The 19,173-nt window shown below is 45.3% G+C and overlaps 1 protein-coding gene across 1 annotated transcript in view; it reads right to left on the reverse strand.

Annotated features, from left to right (window-relative positions):
- LOC147010289 (uncharacterized) overlaps positions 1-19,173 on the reverse strand; it is a 65,055-nt gene that overhangs the window by 20,392 nt on the left and 25,490 nt on the right. The window contains exons 4-5 of the mRNA XM_085859034.1: positions 5,283-5,321; positions 3,014-3,073 (exon numbers count right to left, since the gene is read on the reverse strand). Coding sequence (XP_085715160.1) covers positions 3,014-3,073; positions 5,283-5,321 — 99 coding nt within the window. The remainder of the gene's footprint in view (positions 1-3,013; positions 3,074-5,282; positions 5,322-19,173) is intronic.

The raw sequence follows: 19,173 nt of genomic DNA on the forward strand, positions 1-19,173 counted from the left end.
GTCTGATCACTGGAAGAAGTTGCTGAAGCTGTGTCCAATAACCTAACTCCCTTGATAATTGAGGTAACACTGGTCAACAAGTGAATTATGAGACTGAGGATTCATCACTCTGGGTGTCATTTTCCTGGTCTCTGGATATGTTCCAACTGAGAAGAGTAATCTTACTGTGAAGGACGCATTCTATGCCGAGCTCAAATCTGTCATTGCTCGGTGCCCTCAGCAAGATACTCTTCTAATCTTGGGGGATCTCAATGCATCAACTGGCACTGATAGCGATGGTTATGAGACGTGTGTTGGTCCCCATGGGTCTGGAACCGTGAACCAGAATAGCACTAAGTTCCTTGACTTTGTAAGAAGTCATGGACTGAGGGTGGCTAATTCATGGTTTCAGCACCTACAGGCTCATTGCTGGACTTGGTAATCCAACGTTGGTGGTGTGGCAAAGGAGACTGACCATGTGCTCAGTGGTGGTCACTGGAGGATGATCCAGAACTGCAGGGTCCACCGGAGTGCTCAGTTCCTCAATATCGACCACAGGCTTGTTGTAGTAACACTGAAGTTACAGCTCAAGTCATAGAGAATGGTACCATCCCAGTCGAGGCTGGATAATGGCAAGTTCAAGGATGAGAGAGCAGCTGAGGAGTTTGCTTTTGTCTGAGTTGGGATTTGGGGGGGGGGGGGATACATGTTTCAGGGGATCCTGAAGAGTTGTGGAGTGCCTTCAAGATTAGCATCCCTAATGTTGCTATCAGTTGAAGAACCTTGTCTCTCAAGAGACACCGGATACCATTGACCATGGTCGCGGGGTCAGGCTCAGTGGCAGGGCCAAGCTGGTCAGAGAGCTGACGTGTAAAACTAAATTTACTGAGAGTGGACAATGAGGTCTATATGTGAGGAAACTGTGAAGGGGTAGAGCATCAGCTGTGGTCAAGTGATTCTCATCCTGCTTAGAGGAATTTGTGAATTGCGTTCCTCCAAGCCTGTCCCTCGGTGTGCTGCAGTTAGAGTGGTGATGGGCACGTGGCATAGGAGTCTGAAGTGAAGGCTCGCTGGGCCAGTTATTTTGAGTGGCTGGACAAGGCTAACCCACTAGCTGTTGAGTTGGATGGCTGGGGTGTTATTTTCCCTATTGCTGACCCACCAATCAACTGTGAAACACCTTAGTTTGTGGAAACAGGCTGTGGTGAACCAGTTGAAAGGGGGTAAAGCTCCTGGGATCTGTGGCATCCATGCTGAACTTCTCAAAGCTGGTGGAAATGCTGTACTCAAATCGTTGCATGCAGTTCTGTGGTCTGCCTGGAACACAGGCATCATCCCAACTGACAAGAAGAGGAGCCTTGTTGTCCCTCTCTACAAAGGGAAGGGTGATCGCTGGCACTGCAACAACTACTGAGGGGTGACGCCGCTCTCAGTGCCAGGCAACGTCTTTGCTTGGACAATTATTGATAGGGTTCACCACGATGTGACCTGACCTGAGTCGGTCTTTGCACCAAATAGGTCAACCATTGACTGTATCCTTGCTCTTTGGGTCCCCACTGAATGCAGGTGAGAATTTCAACAGGGGCTGCTCACGGCTTATGGTGATCTGCACAAAGCATTCAATTGAGTGAATTGGGATGCCCTTTAGAGGATTCTCAGTCTTTGTGGGGTGCCACCAAACCTGATCAATCTCATTTCTCAACTATATTCTTGTATTGAGAGTGCTGTGAGTTGTGGTGGTTCCACATCTGACTTAGTTTCAGTTGTTACTGGAGTTCATCAGGTATGTGTACTGGCCCCTACACTTTTTAGCACCTGTATTACTGGATTGTGGGGAGGAGGTCAAAGGGATCAAGCTGCTGTGTATCGTTTGTGAGTGTGAAGATCTCTGACAATTTTGCAGATGATGCAGTCACCTTTGCGGAAACGCTGGATGTCCTGAGGGTGGTCCTTCAGGGGCTGAATGAGGAGTTGGAACAGCTGGGATCATGGCTTTCCTCGGTCGAAACTAAGATACAGGTTTTCAATGACATCTTTGATGCTGCTATTTTGTCTGCATCTGTTTGTGGTGAGGATGTTGAGGTCACGGAGAGATTCACTTTCATTGTCGCTCATGATATTCATGTCTCCACATGTTGTGAGCCAGAGGTCGATAGACTTCTGCGTCAGGCCTGAGGAGTGATGAATTGACTGGATCATCAGGTGTGGCGCTGTTGGTACTATGCAGGATGAAAGTCAAAGTCCTTTGTGCTTCCAGCTTCCAGTCTTACTGTATGGATGTGAGATGTGGACTCCGACCAACGATCTGAGATGAACACTTAACTTCTTCGGTTCCAGGTCTCTTCAGAGAATCTTTTGCGATCGTTGGTCAGACTTTGTGTCGAACGAACATTTGCTGAGAGAGACTCAGATGAGATTTGTTACCTGTATAGTTTGTGAGAGTTAGTTGTGGCTGTATCGACACATGGCTCATTTTCCTGATGCTGAACCTGGTCACCAAATTCTCTCAGCGAGGGAGCCTCGTGGGTGGTGGAGGCCAATGGGCCGACCACATGCCTCGTGGTTGCAGCAGATTAATCGGCATCTCAAGGAGATGGGGATGGGTGAGGAATCCGGCAGGGGGATGGCCAGACGGAGGCCCATGAAGTACCGATGGAAAGTGCATGCAGTGACGCGCTGCTCCAACGCATGCTCCCATACCTGACCTGATCTCCAAGCCTCTGAGATAAAAATAACTTCCTGGTTCTTGCGGCCTTTTTCCAGATATTTGGCATAGTCAAAAGTCTGCACTTCTGCCCCTCATAACCCCCACCTTTTCCTATCCTCGTATACTCCCCACCTCCCACAAGGAAAAGATGAAGGATTGGTGAATTGATCCCCCATCATTCTGGTTGAAGAGTATTCAGTGATCAAAACAACAGATTTGAGCCATTTTCCAGATGACAAATGGAATGGATGTGCCTTCTGTTCCTGAAAGACATAATCAGGGGATTTAACCACAAGCTAAAGTCATCAAGTCAGCAAACGGCCTTACCTGGCTTATGCCTTGAATCATCTGATCCAAAAGAATCCAACAAATCAGAATCTTTGAAATCTGGAAAAGAAAGACAGATACAAAGAATGGCTTTGAACCTTTAATCTCATAGTGGGAATGAGTGACATCATGTGGTCACCTTGTTTTACTGCTCCTCATCATTCAAACAAATGAGAATGAAAAATGCTTATATTATTTAAAAAAAATAAAAAATTCATTCCATGAGTGAAACTGAAGTGGGTCCGTCAACATGCTGAGGCAAAAAGCGAAACTGACAAATTGTTTTTGAAATGTCAAAATACACAGCGATGTAAAAGTAAACCACCAACCACGTCGATTCGCGAGGGATGGTGTCTCCCCCCGATTCGCGAGGAACGGCGCCTCCCGCAGACTCGTGAGGGACGGCTTCTCCCGCCGAATCGCAAGGGATGGCGCCTCCCGCCGACTCGCGACGGATGGCGCCTCCCGCAGACTCGCGAAGGACAGCTTCTCCCGCTGAATCGCGAGGGATGGCGCCTCCCGCCGAATCGCGAGGGACGGCTCCTCCCGCCGACTCGCGAGGGATGGCGCCTCCCGCCGACTCGCGAGGGATGGCGCCTCCCGCCGACTCGCGAGGGATGGCGCCTCCCGCAGACTCGCGAAGGACGGCTTCTCCCGCCGACTCGCGAGGGACGGCTTCTCCCGCCGAATCGCGAGGGACGGCGCCTCCCGCCGACTCGCGAGGGATGGCGCCTCCTGCCGACTCACGAGGGACGGCTTCTCCCGCCGACTCGCGAGGGATGGCGCCTCCCGCCGACTCGCGAGGGACGGCTTCTCCCGCCGAATCGCGAGGGATGGCGCCTCCCGCCGACTCGCGAGGGACGGCTCCTCCCGCCGACTCGCGAGGGATGGCGCCTCCCGCAGACTCGCGAGGGATGGCTTCTCCCGCCGAATAGCGAGGGATGGCGCATCCTGCCGACTCGCGAGGGACGGCTCCTCCCGCCGACTCGTGAGGGATGGTGCCTCCCACAGACTCGCGAGGGATGGCGCCTCCCGCAGACTCGCGAGGGACGGCTTCTCGCGCCGAATCGCGAGGGATGGCGCATCCTGCCGACTCGTGAGGGACGGCTCCTCCCGCCGACTCGCGAGGGATGGCGCCTCCCACAGACTCGCGAGGGATGGCGCCTCCCGCCGACTCGCGAGGGATGGCGCCTCCCGCAGACTCGCGAAGGACGGCGCCTCCTGCCGACTCGCGAAGGACGGCGCCTCCCGCCGACTCGTGAGGGATGGCGCCTCCCGCAGACTCGCGAGGCACGGCGCTTCCCGTCGATTTGTGAGGAGTGACGATTGCCATCGGTTCGTGAGGGGTGATGATCCCCATCAATTTGTCAGGAATGACGATACCCATTGATTAGTCAGGGATGAAGATTCCCATTGATTTGTAAGGGATGACGATTCCCATTGATTAGTAAGGGATGACGATTCCCATTGATTAGTAAGGGATGACGATACCCATTGATTAGTAAGGGATGACGATTTCCATTGATCAGTAAGGGATGACGATACCCAATGATTTTAAGGGATGACGATTCCCATTGATAAGTAAGGGATGACGATTCCCATTGCTTTGTAAGGGATGACGATTTTCATTGATTTTTAAGGGGTGACGATTCCCATTGATTTGTAAGGGATGACGATTCCCATTGATTTGTAAGGGATGACGATTCCCATTGATTAGTAAGGGATGACGATTCCCATTGATTTGTAAGGGATGACGATTTCCTTTGATTAGTAAGGGATGACGATTCGCATTGATTTGTAAGGGATGACGATACCCATTGATTTGTAAGGGATGACGATACCCATTGATTTGTAAGGGATGACGATTCGCATTGATTTGTAAGGGATGACGATACCCATTGATTAGTAAGGGATGACGATTTCCATTGATCATTAAGGGATGACGATTCCCATTGATTTGTAAGGGATGACGATTCCCATTGATTACTAAGGGATGACGATTCCCATTGATTAGTAAGGGATGACGATTCCCATTGATTAGTAAGGGATGACTATTCCTATTGATTTGTAAGGGATGACGATTCCCATTGATTTGTAAGGGATGACGATTCCCATTGATTCGTAAGGGATGACGATTCCCATTTATTTGTAAGGGATGACGATTCCCATTTATTTGTAAGGGGTGATGATTCCCAAGGAAACCGTTTTGATTCAAAACATTATCGATTAACTCTATTAGCTTCGACTGAATAGATGGATGGAAACTCACCAGAACCAGCTCGATTGTTTCCTTTCACAGGAGGCGTCACTATGGGTGATTTAAAAAGACATTCATTAACAGTTGGAAGAGCAGTTGATCATACCATACATATATGTGTCTCCACACATTCTATAATTATCAACACAAATACTGCACCTTATGATTTGTTTGCTTCATAACACATCGATATCAAAGTGGTCACAAAAAGTGAATGCATGGGGGAATGGGATATAACGAATTTTCCCCATTGGTTGCATCATTATTGTCATGCCCCTGTACTCCTGAGGCAGTGCTCCTTAACAGGAAACAATTATTTTAAATATGTAAATTTATTACATAACCAAAAATAATGGATTAACTCGAACGGCATTCTTCGACGTCACGACCTCAACAAATATGCCTCTGCCCACATTATTACATCATAATAATACTTGCACCAGGTTTTATTGAAATCCCTGAACCCAGATTCAAACAATTAAATAATTCTGGCTGCCAGACCAGATGCGTGATCAGGTTGAATTTCATAACATATCTTCCCCATCACTACTCGATCATAAATTTGAAGTTTCATGTCAATCGATGAAGAAGTTCAAGAGAGAATATTTTTTAAGATTTCCGTTCAATCCAACACGGCCAGTGCCGGATTGAGACTTGGTGGGGCCCAAAGCTTTATAAGTCTTGGAGGTCCCTTGTTAAAAAATTAGTCCAGAAGGTCTCACAAAAATTGAAAACATATACGCCTTTTAATTATTTCATAGCATGGCATTTCAAGTGAAAAGTACAAATTATTTTCAAATGAATGCATTGACTGATTACAGATTTATCATTTGGTTGGCTTGATCTCTATCATAGATTATAATATAGTATACCACTAGCAAAGTACCCGCCCATGGGCGGGTACAGTTATCTGTTGAATGGCGTTGGTCCCGTCTCGATTGGATGAAATTGACGTTATCCGGTGACCTTGACCCCGTGACCTTTGACCTTGACCTTGATCCCCTTATGTCCGTTCCCAAGGATCACATATGCCAAGTTTCATCTCATTCTATCCAACGGTTTGGCCGTCTATAAAGGACAAACAAACATGAAAAATTGACGTTTTAGTCAATTTATGACGTCATAACTCGAAAACCGGAAGTCGGAAGTGAATGTCGTCAATCAACTGTGTCATTTAATTTTGATTACCTGTCGAATGGCGTTGGTCCCGTTTCGATCGGATGAAATTGAGAAATTGAAGTTACCCGTGACCTTGACCCCTTGACCTTGAACTTGACCCCCTCCCCCCCCCCCCCATGTCCATTCTCATGTCCCAAGGATCACTCATGCCAAGGTTCATCTCATTCCATCCAACGGTTTGGCCGCCTATAAAGGACGAACAAACAAACACACATACAAACATATTCTATTTATTTTAGTATAGTAGATATATGGAAACAATACTTAAATGTGATTTAAAAAATAATTTTAACATACATGAATATATATATATATATATATATATATATATATATATATATAAATATATAAAATGCTGATAGAATAAGTAATCAGGATCACTTTTATTAAAATAAGTAATAAATGAACTTGTTTGCAAAATCAGAAAAATGATATCAGATACAACTTAAAACATTTTCTTTCTTGATTTCCCAAAAGCAAAATCATGATTTGTGTCCTCAAATGATATGCTCCGCAGCTTATCGCTTTCTATGCACATGATGCTAAATGCAGACAGTTTGTCTTGAGACATGGTTTCTTGACATAGAAAATACAAAAGAAAACCACAACAAAAACTAGAACGGGCACTCAGTAGATAGAGCGCATACCTTCGCCAACGCTACATTTCCCCCCCCCCCCAGAAACCGTTGATTGTGAGGGTATTTAATCCCATACCACATCTGCCATCTCATATGTGTTATGATGGCTTAAAAACATTAAATTTCCTGTGTCATATCGTATATCACAAGATTGGTCATTGAATTCACAACATTTTGGCATTGTTTGCATGCAAATTGGATAAAAATCGACCACACCATGGCAAAATGACGATTTTGACCTTTTCATGACCTCGACCTTGACCTTTGTACTCTTAATTTTGTAATTGTACTCTTCCTTCGCTCCAATTGGTTCTTCTGACCACGTCCTTGTTAAAGTGGACATCTCTCTGGCTGTTATCAGAGAACCACCTCACCGCCGTCGAGTCTGGCATTTCACTCAAGCCGACTGGCAGGGTCTCCGAGCAGCCATCAAACTTACAGACTGGTCTCCTATCACTACTTTCTCAAACATCAACTCATCCTGGGAATTCTTTCAAAGAAACTTGCTCTCCCTCATGCACAGATTTATCCCCTCTCGTGTTCAGTTGTCTTACCCTTCCTCCCACCCTTGGTTTACTGAAGCTTGTGGCGAGGCAGTTGTCCTGAAACAACTTGCCTTTGCCTCATGGAAAGCAAACCCAACTGAGGGCAATCTCAGTTCTTTCCACAAAGCTCGGAACAAGTGTGTATCTACCCTCAGGAGAGCCAGAAAACAACATCTTTCTCATCTCAAGTCTGAACTCTCAAACCTCTCTCCCTCCTCAAAATCCTGGTGGCATTTAATCAAATCTGTTTCTGGTGTATGTTCCCCCTCCATCCCCTCCCTTACCTCAAATGGCCGCACTGCTGATTCCACACGTGATAAAGCTGAATGTCTAAACTCGGTGTTTGCAGCTAAATCTTGTGTCCCAAACCCATCACTATCTCTACCCACTTTACCCAGTCGCACCCAACTGTCCCTGGACTCTGTATCCTTTTCTCCTGACAAGGTGGAGAGCTTGCTTTCAAACCTCGAGTCAGATTCTGCAACCGGTCCAGACGGCATCAGCCCACGTGTCCTCAAAGCCTGCTCTTCTGCTCTTGCTCACCCTCTCTCTGTTCTATTCACCCTCTCATTTGCCCAAGGTCATCTGCCATCTGCTTGGAAATCTGCTAACATCACTGCCCTGCATAAAAAGGTGCAAAAACAGATCCCTGTAACTATAGACCAATCAGCCTTCTCCCAATCATCAGCAAGGTTATGGAATCCATCATCGCTTCAGACATGAAATCCTTCCTCTTCTCCAATGGCTTGATTTCCAATCATCAATTTGGTTTCAGACCAGGTCACTCTACCCTAGATATGCTGCTACTGCTCTCCCATCAATGGATGGAGGTCCTCAATGCCAGACAGGAAATCCGAGCCGTATCCCTGGACATATCACGTGCTTTTGACACAGTCTGGCACCCTGCCCTACTCACCAAACTCTCTTCCCATGGTATTCAAGGCCATCTCCACTCATGGCTCGCAGACTTCCTCTCCTGTCGCAGTCAACGTGTGGCCCTAAATGGAGTTCTTTCATCCCCTCTTCCTGTGCAGGCTGGAGTTCCTCAAGGTAGCGTTCTGGGCCCTGTTCTTTTTCTGGTTTTCATCAATGATCTCTCGGACTCTCTGGAAAATCCTCTATTTCTCTTTGCCGATGACTCCACCCTCTGCCGTACCATCTGTCATCCCTCAGACCGGCAAGCAGCAGCTTCTTCGCTCACTGCAGATCTGGATAAAATCACAAACTGGTCCAACACGTGGAACATGTCTTTCAATCCAGACAAATCTCACACTCTCACTATGTCTCTTCGAAAGGACCGTTTACAAAATCCCCCATCCACTTTCTCAACAATCCTCTGGAAGAAGTCTTTTCTTTCAAGCTTCTGGGTCTCACTATCTGCCATGACCTTTCCTGGGAAAGTCACATTTCCAACCTTGCCTCAAAAGCCAGTCGCCGACTGGGAATCCTCCGTCGTGCAAAGTCCTTCCTCGGCCCTCTTGAGCTCCTGACCACTTACAAAGCTTTTGTCCGTAGCCTGATGGAGTACTGCTCTCCCCTCTGGGCTGGTGCTCCTGCCTCCCACCTTTCTCGACTTCACGCTGTCGAAACCAGGGCTTTTAAGATCATTGGCATCTCCCGCAATGAAGCTGAGTCTTTGGGCCTCTCACTCAATCACCGCAGGTTGGTCGGTGGTCTTTCTGTCTTCTACCGACTCCTCTCCAGCCTTGCCCCCTGCTCTCTCTGTGATTTGTCCCAACCACATTTCCACAGGGCGCTCAAGGTCCGCCAACAACCCCCTTCTGGTAAAACTACCAAAATCACGAATCACTGCTCATCTTCACTCTTTCATTCCTCTTTTTTCCCGCCTTTGGAATAAACTTCCTCACTCTATTCTTTCCCATTCTTCCCTCCAGGCTTTCAAAACAGCTGTTCACCACCACCTCTTATCTTCCCCCATCCAAATCCTCGATCTTTTCTACCCCCGATAATCCACCCAAGCCCACTTCCTTCAATTCTCCTGCTTTCCTTCCTGAAAGTCCCTTTAATGTCCATCTTCCCCTCGCCATGTTCCCCGTCCCATCCCCATCCCTCTCCCTTCCACAGTTCACCTGTGTCTGTTCCCCAATGTTTTGTCCCTTCCACTCCCGCCCCTCTTGTCTCATGCCTCCTTGCTGTGAGTTGTGTGTTAGCTCTCATACGAGCCTCGACCAAGGTATACAAAAAAAAAAAAAAAAAAAAAAAAAAATTGGTATTAGAGTGTGGGGAACAGAATTCAACATTTTGGTGTTGGTTTCATGCAAATCGGATAAGAATTGACCGTGTTATGACTAAAACCACACATTTTGCAATGTCGTGACCCCCCCCTGACCTTTGACTCCCAACCGCTAATAAGGGTTATTACGTCATTGTGTCATGTCACATATCACAAGATGGGGCATTGAATTCTGAACATTTTGGCATTAGTTGCATGCGAATTGGATACAAATTGACCGCGCTATGGTAAAAAGACGATTTTGACCTTTTCATGACCTTGACCTTGACCTTTGACCCGATCGCTCCCAAAATCTAATCAAATGGTCCTCGGATAATAACCAATCATCCCACCAAATTTGCTGCGATTCAGTTCAATACTTTTGGAGTTATGCGAATAACAAACAAACAAACACACACACACACATATTCACAAATAAATAAACAAGCAGTCATAGACTGGTACTTACGAAATCGTCAACTTGACCTCTGACCTTGTCGAATAAAAGCTGTCTCCAGAGAAGGTAGCGACGCAAACCAGAAGTTTATACGATGATTCTGTATCAAACCATCAAAAATCGAATGTTTTGGATGTTTGACCTCACTGTGACCTTGACCTTTGACCGATTTTGACCAAAATCTAATCAGCATGAGCCATCACCCTCCTGAATCACTTGGTGTAATTTGACATTGGTAGCTTCTTCCGTTCTCGAGTTATCGTGCCGACAAACAAACAAACAAACAAACAAACAAACAAACAAACAGAAACGGAAGGCATCAATATACTTACGAAATCTTTAGATTTCCTAAGTAATAAATACACAGCGATCAAAACATAACCTTCGCAACAAAGTTTGCGAAGGTAACTACTTCAGGAAATACAAAAAAAAACAGATACAGATACAAAAAAATACAGACACAAAGAAATCCAGAAATACAATAACACACACACACACACACACACACACACACACACACACACACACACACACACACACACACACACACACACACACACACACACACACACACACACACACACACACACACACACACACACACACACACACACACCATTTTGCATTTTCATTTTTTGTTTGTTTCTGGTGTTTTTTTTCTAAATGTTTCTGGTGTTGATGTGGCACAGGCATGATTATGCCGAATGCATCCCCCCCCCCACCCTCCGCCACTGCATCTAATTTCCTTGCCTATCGTTATGTGGAATTATATTTCTTTGCAAAGCTCCACCTCGGTAAGAAGTGAAAATTGACGTGAATTAAATCAATTATCACACTGATTTATGGATGTTGTGCATCAAAAATGAATTATGACACCAAAGGTTTGAAGGTTCAACATGTACAATGAAAGTCAACTGGCCAGCTGGATTACAAATGGTCGCATGGCAAACACATATAGTTGGGAGGGGGTGGGGGCAGGGGGGTGGTGAAGGGGGATGCACAAAGTGACTCAGGCCTTTCTCGCAACATGTGCAGCTTTCTGTGCAGCATTTGTATCCGCACATCACGAGTTCCAGACAGGCATTTGGAATCAAAGGTAACCTTCTCCATACAACTTAGAGACGCCAACTCTTTCAGAGGTGAATGTGTCGGTAGAGTGTGTGATCTTTGTCACCTTTTCCTGGTACTTTGCACATGCAACATGTAGTTCCAATGGATCTCTCGTCAATGGTGACATCCCAGGCCCTTGATTGTTTTTTTTTTCCGAAGAGCAAACGCAAACCTGATCGAAGGTTGCTGCTTGAGGAATGCCATAGAGATGATACAAACTTTTCAGCTCGAGTGAGCGCTCTATCACGGCCAATACCATTGACAAGGTCAGGATGTTCTTGGAACGTTTTCCAGCAAGACTTCTTCCCATTACCTCGAAAAGATGAGGTGGAGTGACAACTCGTCAAGGCATGGAAACTGAGGAGGTTCTCCTTAACTTTCTGTGAAAGTGTCTTCATGACAGTATAACATGGAATGGCATTTGGTTTCTTGGTTGTCACAGAGAACATCCAACATTCTGCAACATTCTCTCGGCACTGAGGCTCGGTAGTAGCTATAAAAACTCAGTGTCGACATCGGGAAAATGGTTGATTCAAACAACAGTGCAAGAGTCGTACACAAAGACATGGATTTTTAAGTGATGCAAACCGCTTCAACATTTAGTATGTCCTTCCGTCTGTCCATCTGAAATGAAGAACAACCTTTATAACCCACTGTGTTTCGTTCGTTTCTAGTTTGTTGTTCTTTATTTTTTTGTGTCATTGTTTAGTTTGTGTCAGGACAGGTAAGGTCACCCCACCTATTGGGGAAGTAATTGTCAGTCCTCCCATGGGGCTACTTCTTAAGCGGTGCAGTCGCTTCACGGAACCTCTTACTTCGGACATGGGTGTGATTTTTTTTCACGATGTTTAAAATAACAAATGATAAAAAAGGAGGGGTGTTCAAAAAAAAAGAGTTGAAATAAAATAAAGATTGTAAAAGTCGAATAAATAAATTAGTTCCCGAAGTTTAACACAAGTGACGCAGTGGCTATTACACCACCTGATCTAACAGGTTACATTAGTTATTCGTGCGTGTTGTTTGTGTCCATTATAACATCCTTAAAACCAGTACGTTTCCTGTTTGGAATGATTTTCAAATTTGTTTGACTGCCAGGCAGGCAGACGGTGTATAAAAAATATTATCTTACTCCTCTCTGTGTTGATCCAGCCTTGTCAACTTCGATTTATGTATTCAGCTTATTGTCGTGTGGGTTTCTGATGATGTCAGTTCCGCTGGGTAAAGGGGACTTTGCTTTGTCGTGCTGACGAGGTGTGAAGCTTAATAAAATTAGGTGATATTGAGATTCCAGCGAAGCATCGCGTGGAACGAATAATCGACAAAGTGTTAATTAATAAAATCAGAGGGTAAAGGGACAATAGTGGTAAGTTTGACATGTAACGAAGTTTGACTGAAATCGTCGCAAGTTTGGTTTTGGGCCGATGCTGTTCGGCCATGTGCACATCACATGTTTTTGCCAAATTGGCAGACGGGTTGATATTTGATTTTGACATTTGCTATTGTGTTGTTTATTCCTATTATCAGTAGAATTCACCATTTTGTGCTGTTCATGTTCTTTAATGTTCTTTCCTTTTCATTTGTTTCACAGGTGACCATAAGGAACCGAGCCATGGAGCATGACGACTACATGTGTTTGAAATACAGTCATTGACAAGTTCACTCACGCATATTACTTCAGAACAGCCACAAGCATACCTCCGTCAAAAATTCCCTATTTTCCTTCCTGAAAGTCCCTGAAGTGTCCATCTTGTTTCCCACGTGTACACCGCCCCATCCTTCTTCCTTCCACAGATCTGATTTCCTTGTTCCCCACTGTTGTTCCTTCTCTCGCCCCCTCGTCTCCCTCTCCCTTTGTTAAGCAGCGTATGGCAACGTATCAAAATGTAAGTAAAACGCTGGCGTACGCTGAACTATTGATGTTTTTTTTTAAGTTTTGGGCGTATAATAACGTGTTGGACGTTAGCATAACATATTAGTAACGTACACAGAACGTTTTAATCACATATAGATAATTATACCAACGAATGCTGAGCGTGTTGTCGGCGTTCACAACCTATGCCCAACGATAGTTTAACTTATGCACAGCGCGCGGCAGCGTATCGCCGACGATCACGTGGCGTCGGCTATTAATAGGCTGCGGCTCGACGATTCAAATCATAACCGCACTGGATATCGAAGTGTCAAGGCCCTGTCACACCTTGACGTTTTAGCCAGCGTATGCCGACGTATGAAAAATTTGCCGAACCAAGCTGGCACACGTCGAATACATTATGGGTAAGTTTTGTATACGTTAAAAGCACACTGGCATACGTCGTAGTACGCTGGCATACGTCATTGTACGCCGAGTACGTCGAAAAATTTTCAGCATGTTGAAAATTTATCGACGTACTCGACGTATGACACACATTCCGCATATGCTGGCATAAGTTGTAGGTACGCTACGCGATTGTTGACACACGTCGACATACGTTACTTGTACGTTGCTCATAAGTCGAAACACTTCAAGGTAATGGTTAGCGTAAGTGTTCCAGACTCCCTGTTTTTTTTTCTTTTCTTCGGTATGACGGTTATGATTTAAATCGCTGAGCGGCAGCCTTTTAATTATATTGCATTATAACCGCACTAGAAATCGAAGTGTCAACATCACCGTCATACCGAAGAAAAAAAAAAGAAAGAAAAAGAAACAAACCAGGGAGTCTGGAACACTGACGCTAACCATTACATTGACATGTTTCGACTTATGAGTACCTTACAAGTAACGTGTGTCGACGTGTGTCAACGATCGCGTAACGTCCCGACAACACGTTACTCAGAGGTTAGAAATAAGTTTCGGGTATGCTAAACATTACCTCGACGTGTTTCGACTTATGAGTAACTTACAAGTAACGTGAGTCGACGATCGCGTAACGTGCCTACAACTAATGGCCAGCATTATGCGGCCATAATGGTGTTTGGTGTGATAATGTTTGGTGTGAACACACCATAATGGTGTGTGAGTCATACGCTGGCATACGTCGGGATATTTCAAGCATGGAAAATTTTTCTAACAGCTCGGTGAACTACGACGTTTGCCAGATACTACGACGTATGCCAGCGTTCTAAGACGTATGCCAGCGTTCTAAGACGTATGCCAGCATACTACGATGTATGCCAGCGTGCTCTTAACGTATACAAACTTACCCATAACGTATTCGACGTGTGCCGGCGTTTTAGCCCAATTTCACACGTCAGGCATACGTTGGCAAAATCGTCAAGGTGTGACAGGGCCTATATACAGGTCAGGTCAGGTATGGGAGCATCCGCTGGAGCAGCTTGTCGCTGGGTCCACTTTCCGCTGGTACTCCCTGCGAAGGGCAGCAGCACAGGAGGGACTCCCACCGAGTGTGTAATACAGGATGTTCCAAAAGGACCTGGACAACTTTGGTTGTAATATATTTTGTACCACAAATGATACAATGACACCCTTTGGTTGAAATGATACATAAACTCAAAGATTTCTTTATTTTCAGGTCTGATGGTTTCTTGTAGGACAAAATGACGACTACACAGGAGAAAGCTCAGTGCGTCGAATGGTGCACAGTGCACTCAATGCACAGGAGAAAGACGAATGGTTGATGAAGAAGTGATCTGACACGCAAGTTCAGCATAATTTTCGTCCAAGGTAGGGATGGAGTTCGCCATCGTAGACTAGTTTCAGAGAGTGGTACATGAGATTGAAGGAGACTGGAAGTTGTCAGAAACAGAAAAGTATCGGTCAACCAAGCACAAGTGCAGCAGACGTTGAACGAGTGTGCGAATCATTTCAACAAAGTCCCAGAAAATCAATTTGATGCACGTCCAGAGAACTGGGACTACCAACCACCACTGTACACAGGATTTTGTATAAAAGACTGAAGATTTATGCCGATAAGGTGCAGATTCTGCAGGAACTCAAACCAAACGACGGACCCAAACACAAGGCATTTCCCTTGGAAGTGCTCAGTCGCATAGAAGATGACGAAGATTACCTGTAAAAGGTCAAGTTCATAGAGGAAGCTTGCTTTCACGTATCGGGGAAGGCAATCGGCACAATGTGAGGATCTTGGGCTCTGAAAACCACCACATGGTGATTAAACACATACACGATAGTCTAAAGGTTAATGTGTGGTGTGGCCTTCTCCATGACCACCTGGTGGGACCGTTTTGCTTTGTGGAGGATACAGTGACCTCAACAATTTACATGAACATGTTGGAAGAATTCGCCTTCTCACAGATGGAGGACCTGCATCCCGATATCATTTTTCAATAGGACGGCGCTCCCTTTCATTGGGACTTAGTTATTCAACCCCCCCAAATGAAAAATTTCCATGTTGCTGGGTTGGTGGAAAAATTTTGAAGACCACCCAACTGCCTGGCCCCCACGATCACCAGACATAACCCCTCTTGATTATTTTCTGTGGGAGTTTGTCAATGATGTTTTCTGCAACACCAAGGTGGCAAACCTACAGGATCGTCGTTATCGGATACAAAAAGACCAAAAAAGCTGCATGTGCACTGGTGGAGGCAAACATGGTGAGCTGAACATGTAGTGCCTTGATGTCCTGTGAGTGACTAACGGAGCTCATGTTCAAATACATTGATGGTGTGCACAAAACTTCATGAGTTTCTGTATCATATAAACCAAAGGATATCGTATCATTTGTGGTTCTGAATATATTAACAACCAAAGTTGTCTCGGTCTTTTTGGAACACCCTGTATGTTTCGTGTGTTAGCTCTTATCCAAGATGCAACAGAGTCCACAAAGAAAACAAAAGGTACATGTGAGCATACCTGCAAGAAAGGGATGCGCCTCGACACAATGAAACCGTTGGAGAACTTCCTGATCAACTCGTCCAATGAGGTGACATGTTATAGTCCGTGGTGGAAAAACTCTCAGTGATGTATGCTCGTGAAAGGTTGAAGATGCTGCGTTCTAACCAAACCTTTGTGCTTCTTAACACCGATGGGAAGGTCATATCTGGGGCTTATCAATGCACAAGGTACATTTAAAATGATATATACTATTAATCATGTCAACTGTTAATCAGTCATGGGAGGGGGGTGTGGGCGGGGGGAGTGGGGAAGAGGTGGGAGGGGAAGAGGGGAGTGGGGAAGAGGGGGAGTGGGGAGGAGGGAGAGTGGGGAGGAGGGGGAGTAGTGAGGAGGGAAAGGGGAGGGAAGGTGGGAGAGCGAGGAGGAGGGGGAGTGGGGAGGAGGGGCGTGGGGAGGAAGGGTGGGGAGGAGGGAAAGGGGAGGGAAGGTGGGAGAGCGAGGAGGAGGGGAAGTGGGGAGGAGGGGCGTGGGGAGGAGGGAAGGGGAGGAGGGGCGTGGGGAGGAGGGAAAGGGGAGGGAAGGTGGGAGAGCGAGGAGAAGGGGGAGTGGGGAGGAGGGGAGTGGGGAGGAGGGGTGTGGGGAGGAGGGAAAGGGGAGGGAAGGTGGGAGAGCGAGGAGGAGGGAGAGTGGGGAGGAGGAGCGTGGGGAGGAGGGGGAGGAGAGGGAGTGGGGAGGAGGGAGAGTGGGGAGGAGGGGCGTGGGGAGGAGGGGCGTGGGGAGGAGGGGCGTGGGGAGGAGGGGCGTGGGGAGGAGGGGCGTGGGGAGGACGGAAAGGGGAGGAGGCAAAGGGGAGGGAAGGTTGGAGAGCGAGGAAGGAAAGAGGGAGAGGAAGGGGGGAGGAAGGGAGGTGGTAGAGCGAGGAAGGAAGAAGGGATGGAGGTGCTTGCGATTGCACAGCATCACCACTGAGAGTCGTAATAACGTCATGACATCATCGGTCATTCGCTGACGTCACTACGTCTGTCGTCGACAGACCGTCACCGCTGAGAGGCGTAATAACGTCATGACATCATCGGTCATTCGCTGAACTCACTACGTCTGTCGTCGACAGACCGTCACCGCTGAGAGGTGTAAAGCCACTCCAAGAAAACAGCGTCTGCAATGGAAAACCCTCTTCTGCACATGCTGACGACCTCAGAAGGTGAATTCGACAAAAAAATGTAACAAGAAACATTGTATCTATCTATAATTCCCGCAATCTCTGTGTGTCTGGGGTCTGTGTGTCTGCGACCGCTGTTTCTCGACAACCACTGGTCCGATCTAATTGAAACTTGCCAGGAATATTGCTGGGGACCCGCGGATGTGCCTTTTCAAGGTTTGATATTAATCGGATAAGTGGTTTCCAAGTTATGGCCATTTATTTGCCAACCAATGACAGGACACGGTGCGATGACATCACGATTGACGTCACAATTCTTCTTTTTTTGCACGTACGGCCAGGCACGTACGAGCACGCACTAGTCTATCTATAATTCCAGCAATCTCTGTGTGTCTGTGTGTGTGTCTGTGACCGCTGTTTCTCGACAACCACTGGTCCGATCGAATTGAAACTTGCCAGGTATATTGCTGGGACCTTGGGGATGTGCCTTTTCAAGGTTTGATATTAATCGGACAAGTGGTTCCCAAGTTATGGCCATTTATTTACCAAACCAATGACAGGACACGGTGCTATGACATCACAATTGACGTCACAGTTCTTCTTTTTTTTCGCACGTACGGTCACGCATGTATGGGCATGTACTCGTATAAATAAATTATATAAATCACATTGTGAACAATGGATATATTGACGTCCTAACGAACCCTCACTTTAGAAACTTTGTGTGGAGCGCGGGTTTGGATAGTTTACCATTAATCCTGCTTGGAATGAGGAGGAAGTGGGGTGGGGTGAGAGAGCTGTATGGACTGAGAGAGCCGTTATATGTATATATATATATATATATATATATATATATATATATATATATATATATATATATATATATATATATATATATATATATATATATATATATATATATATGCATATATATATATGCATGCATATATATATATATATGCATATATATATATATATGCATATATATATATATGCATATATATATATGCATATATATATATATATGCATATATATATGCATATATATATATATATATGCATATATATATATATATATATATATGCATATATATATATATATATATGCATATATATATATATATGCATATATATATATATGCATATGCATATATATATATATATATATATATATATATATATATATATATATATATATATATATATATATATATATATATATATATATATATATACACATCTTCTTCTTTTGGCTGCTCCCGTTCGGGGTCGCCACAGCGGATCATCCGTATGATCCACATAGTGATTTGGCACATGTTTTACGCCGGATGCCCTTCCTGACGCAACCCTGGTCGTCTCTTACGACACAGGGATATGGTACACCTATTTTCACCGGGGTATACACCGGCCCAGTATACTGGTACTCATTTCGCCGACCTCGGAAGGATGACAGGCTGAGTCAACCCCCTGTTGTATTAATTCAGTGGCCGAACGGGGCTTGAACTCAGGACCTTTTGGATCCCAAGCCGCTGCCCTAACCACTGCGCCAACACCAGGCTATTATATATATATATATATATATATATATATATATATATATATATATATATATATATATATATATATATATATATATATATATATATATATATATATACACACACACAGAGCTTTGGAAAAATTGAGACCACTGCAAAATTATCAGTTTTTCTGGTTTTACTATTTATAGGTATGTGTTTGAGTAAAATGAACATTTTTGTTTTACTCTATAAGCTACTGACAACATTTCT

This window comes from Eptatretus burgeri, chromosome 16 (genome assembly GCF_056783735.1).
Source record: "Eptatretus burgeri isolate ZD-2024b chromosome 16, Ebu_testis_v1, whole genome shotgun sequence".
Taxonomy (NCBI): domain Eukaryota; kingdom Metazoa; phylum Chordata; class Myxini; order Myxiniformes; family Myxinidae; genus Eptatretus; species Eptatretus burgeri.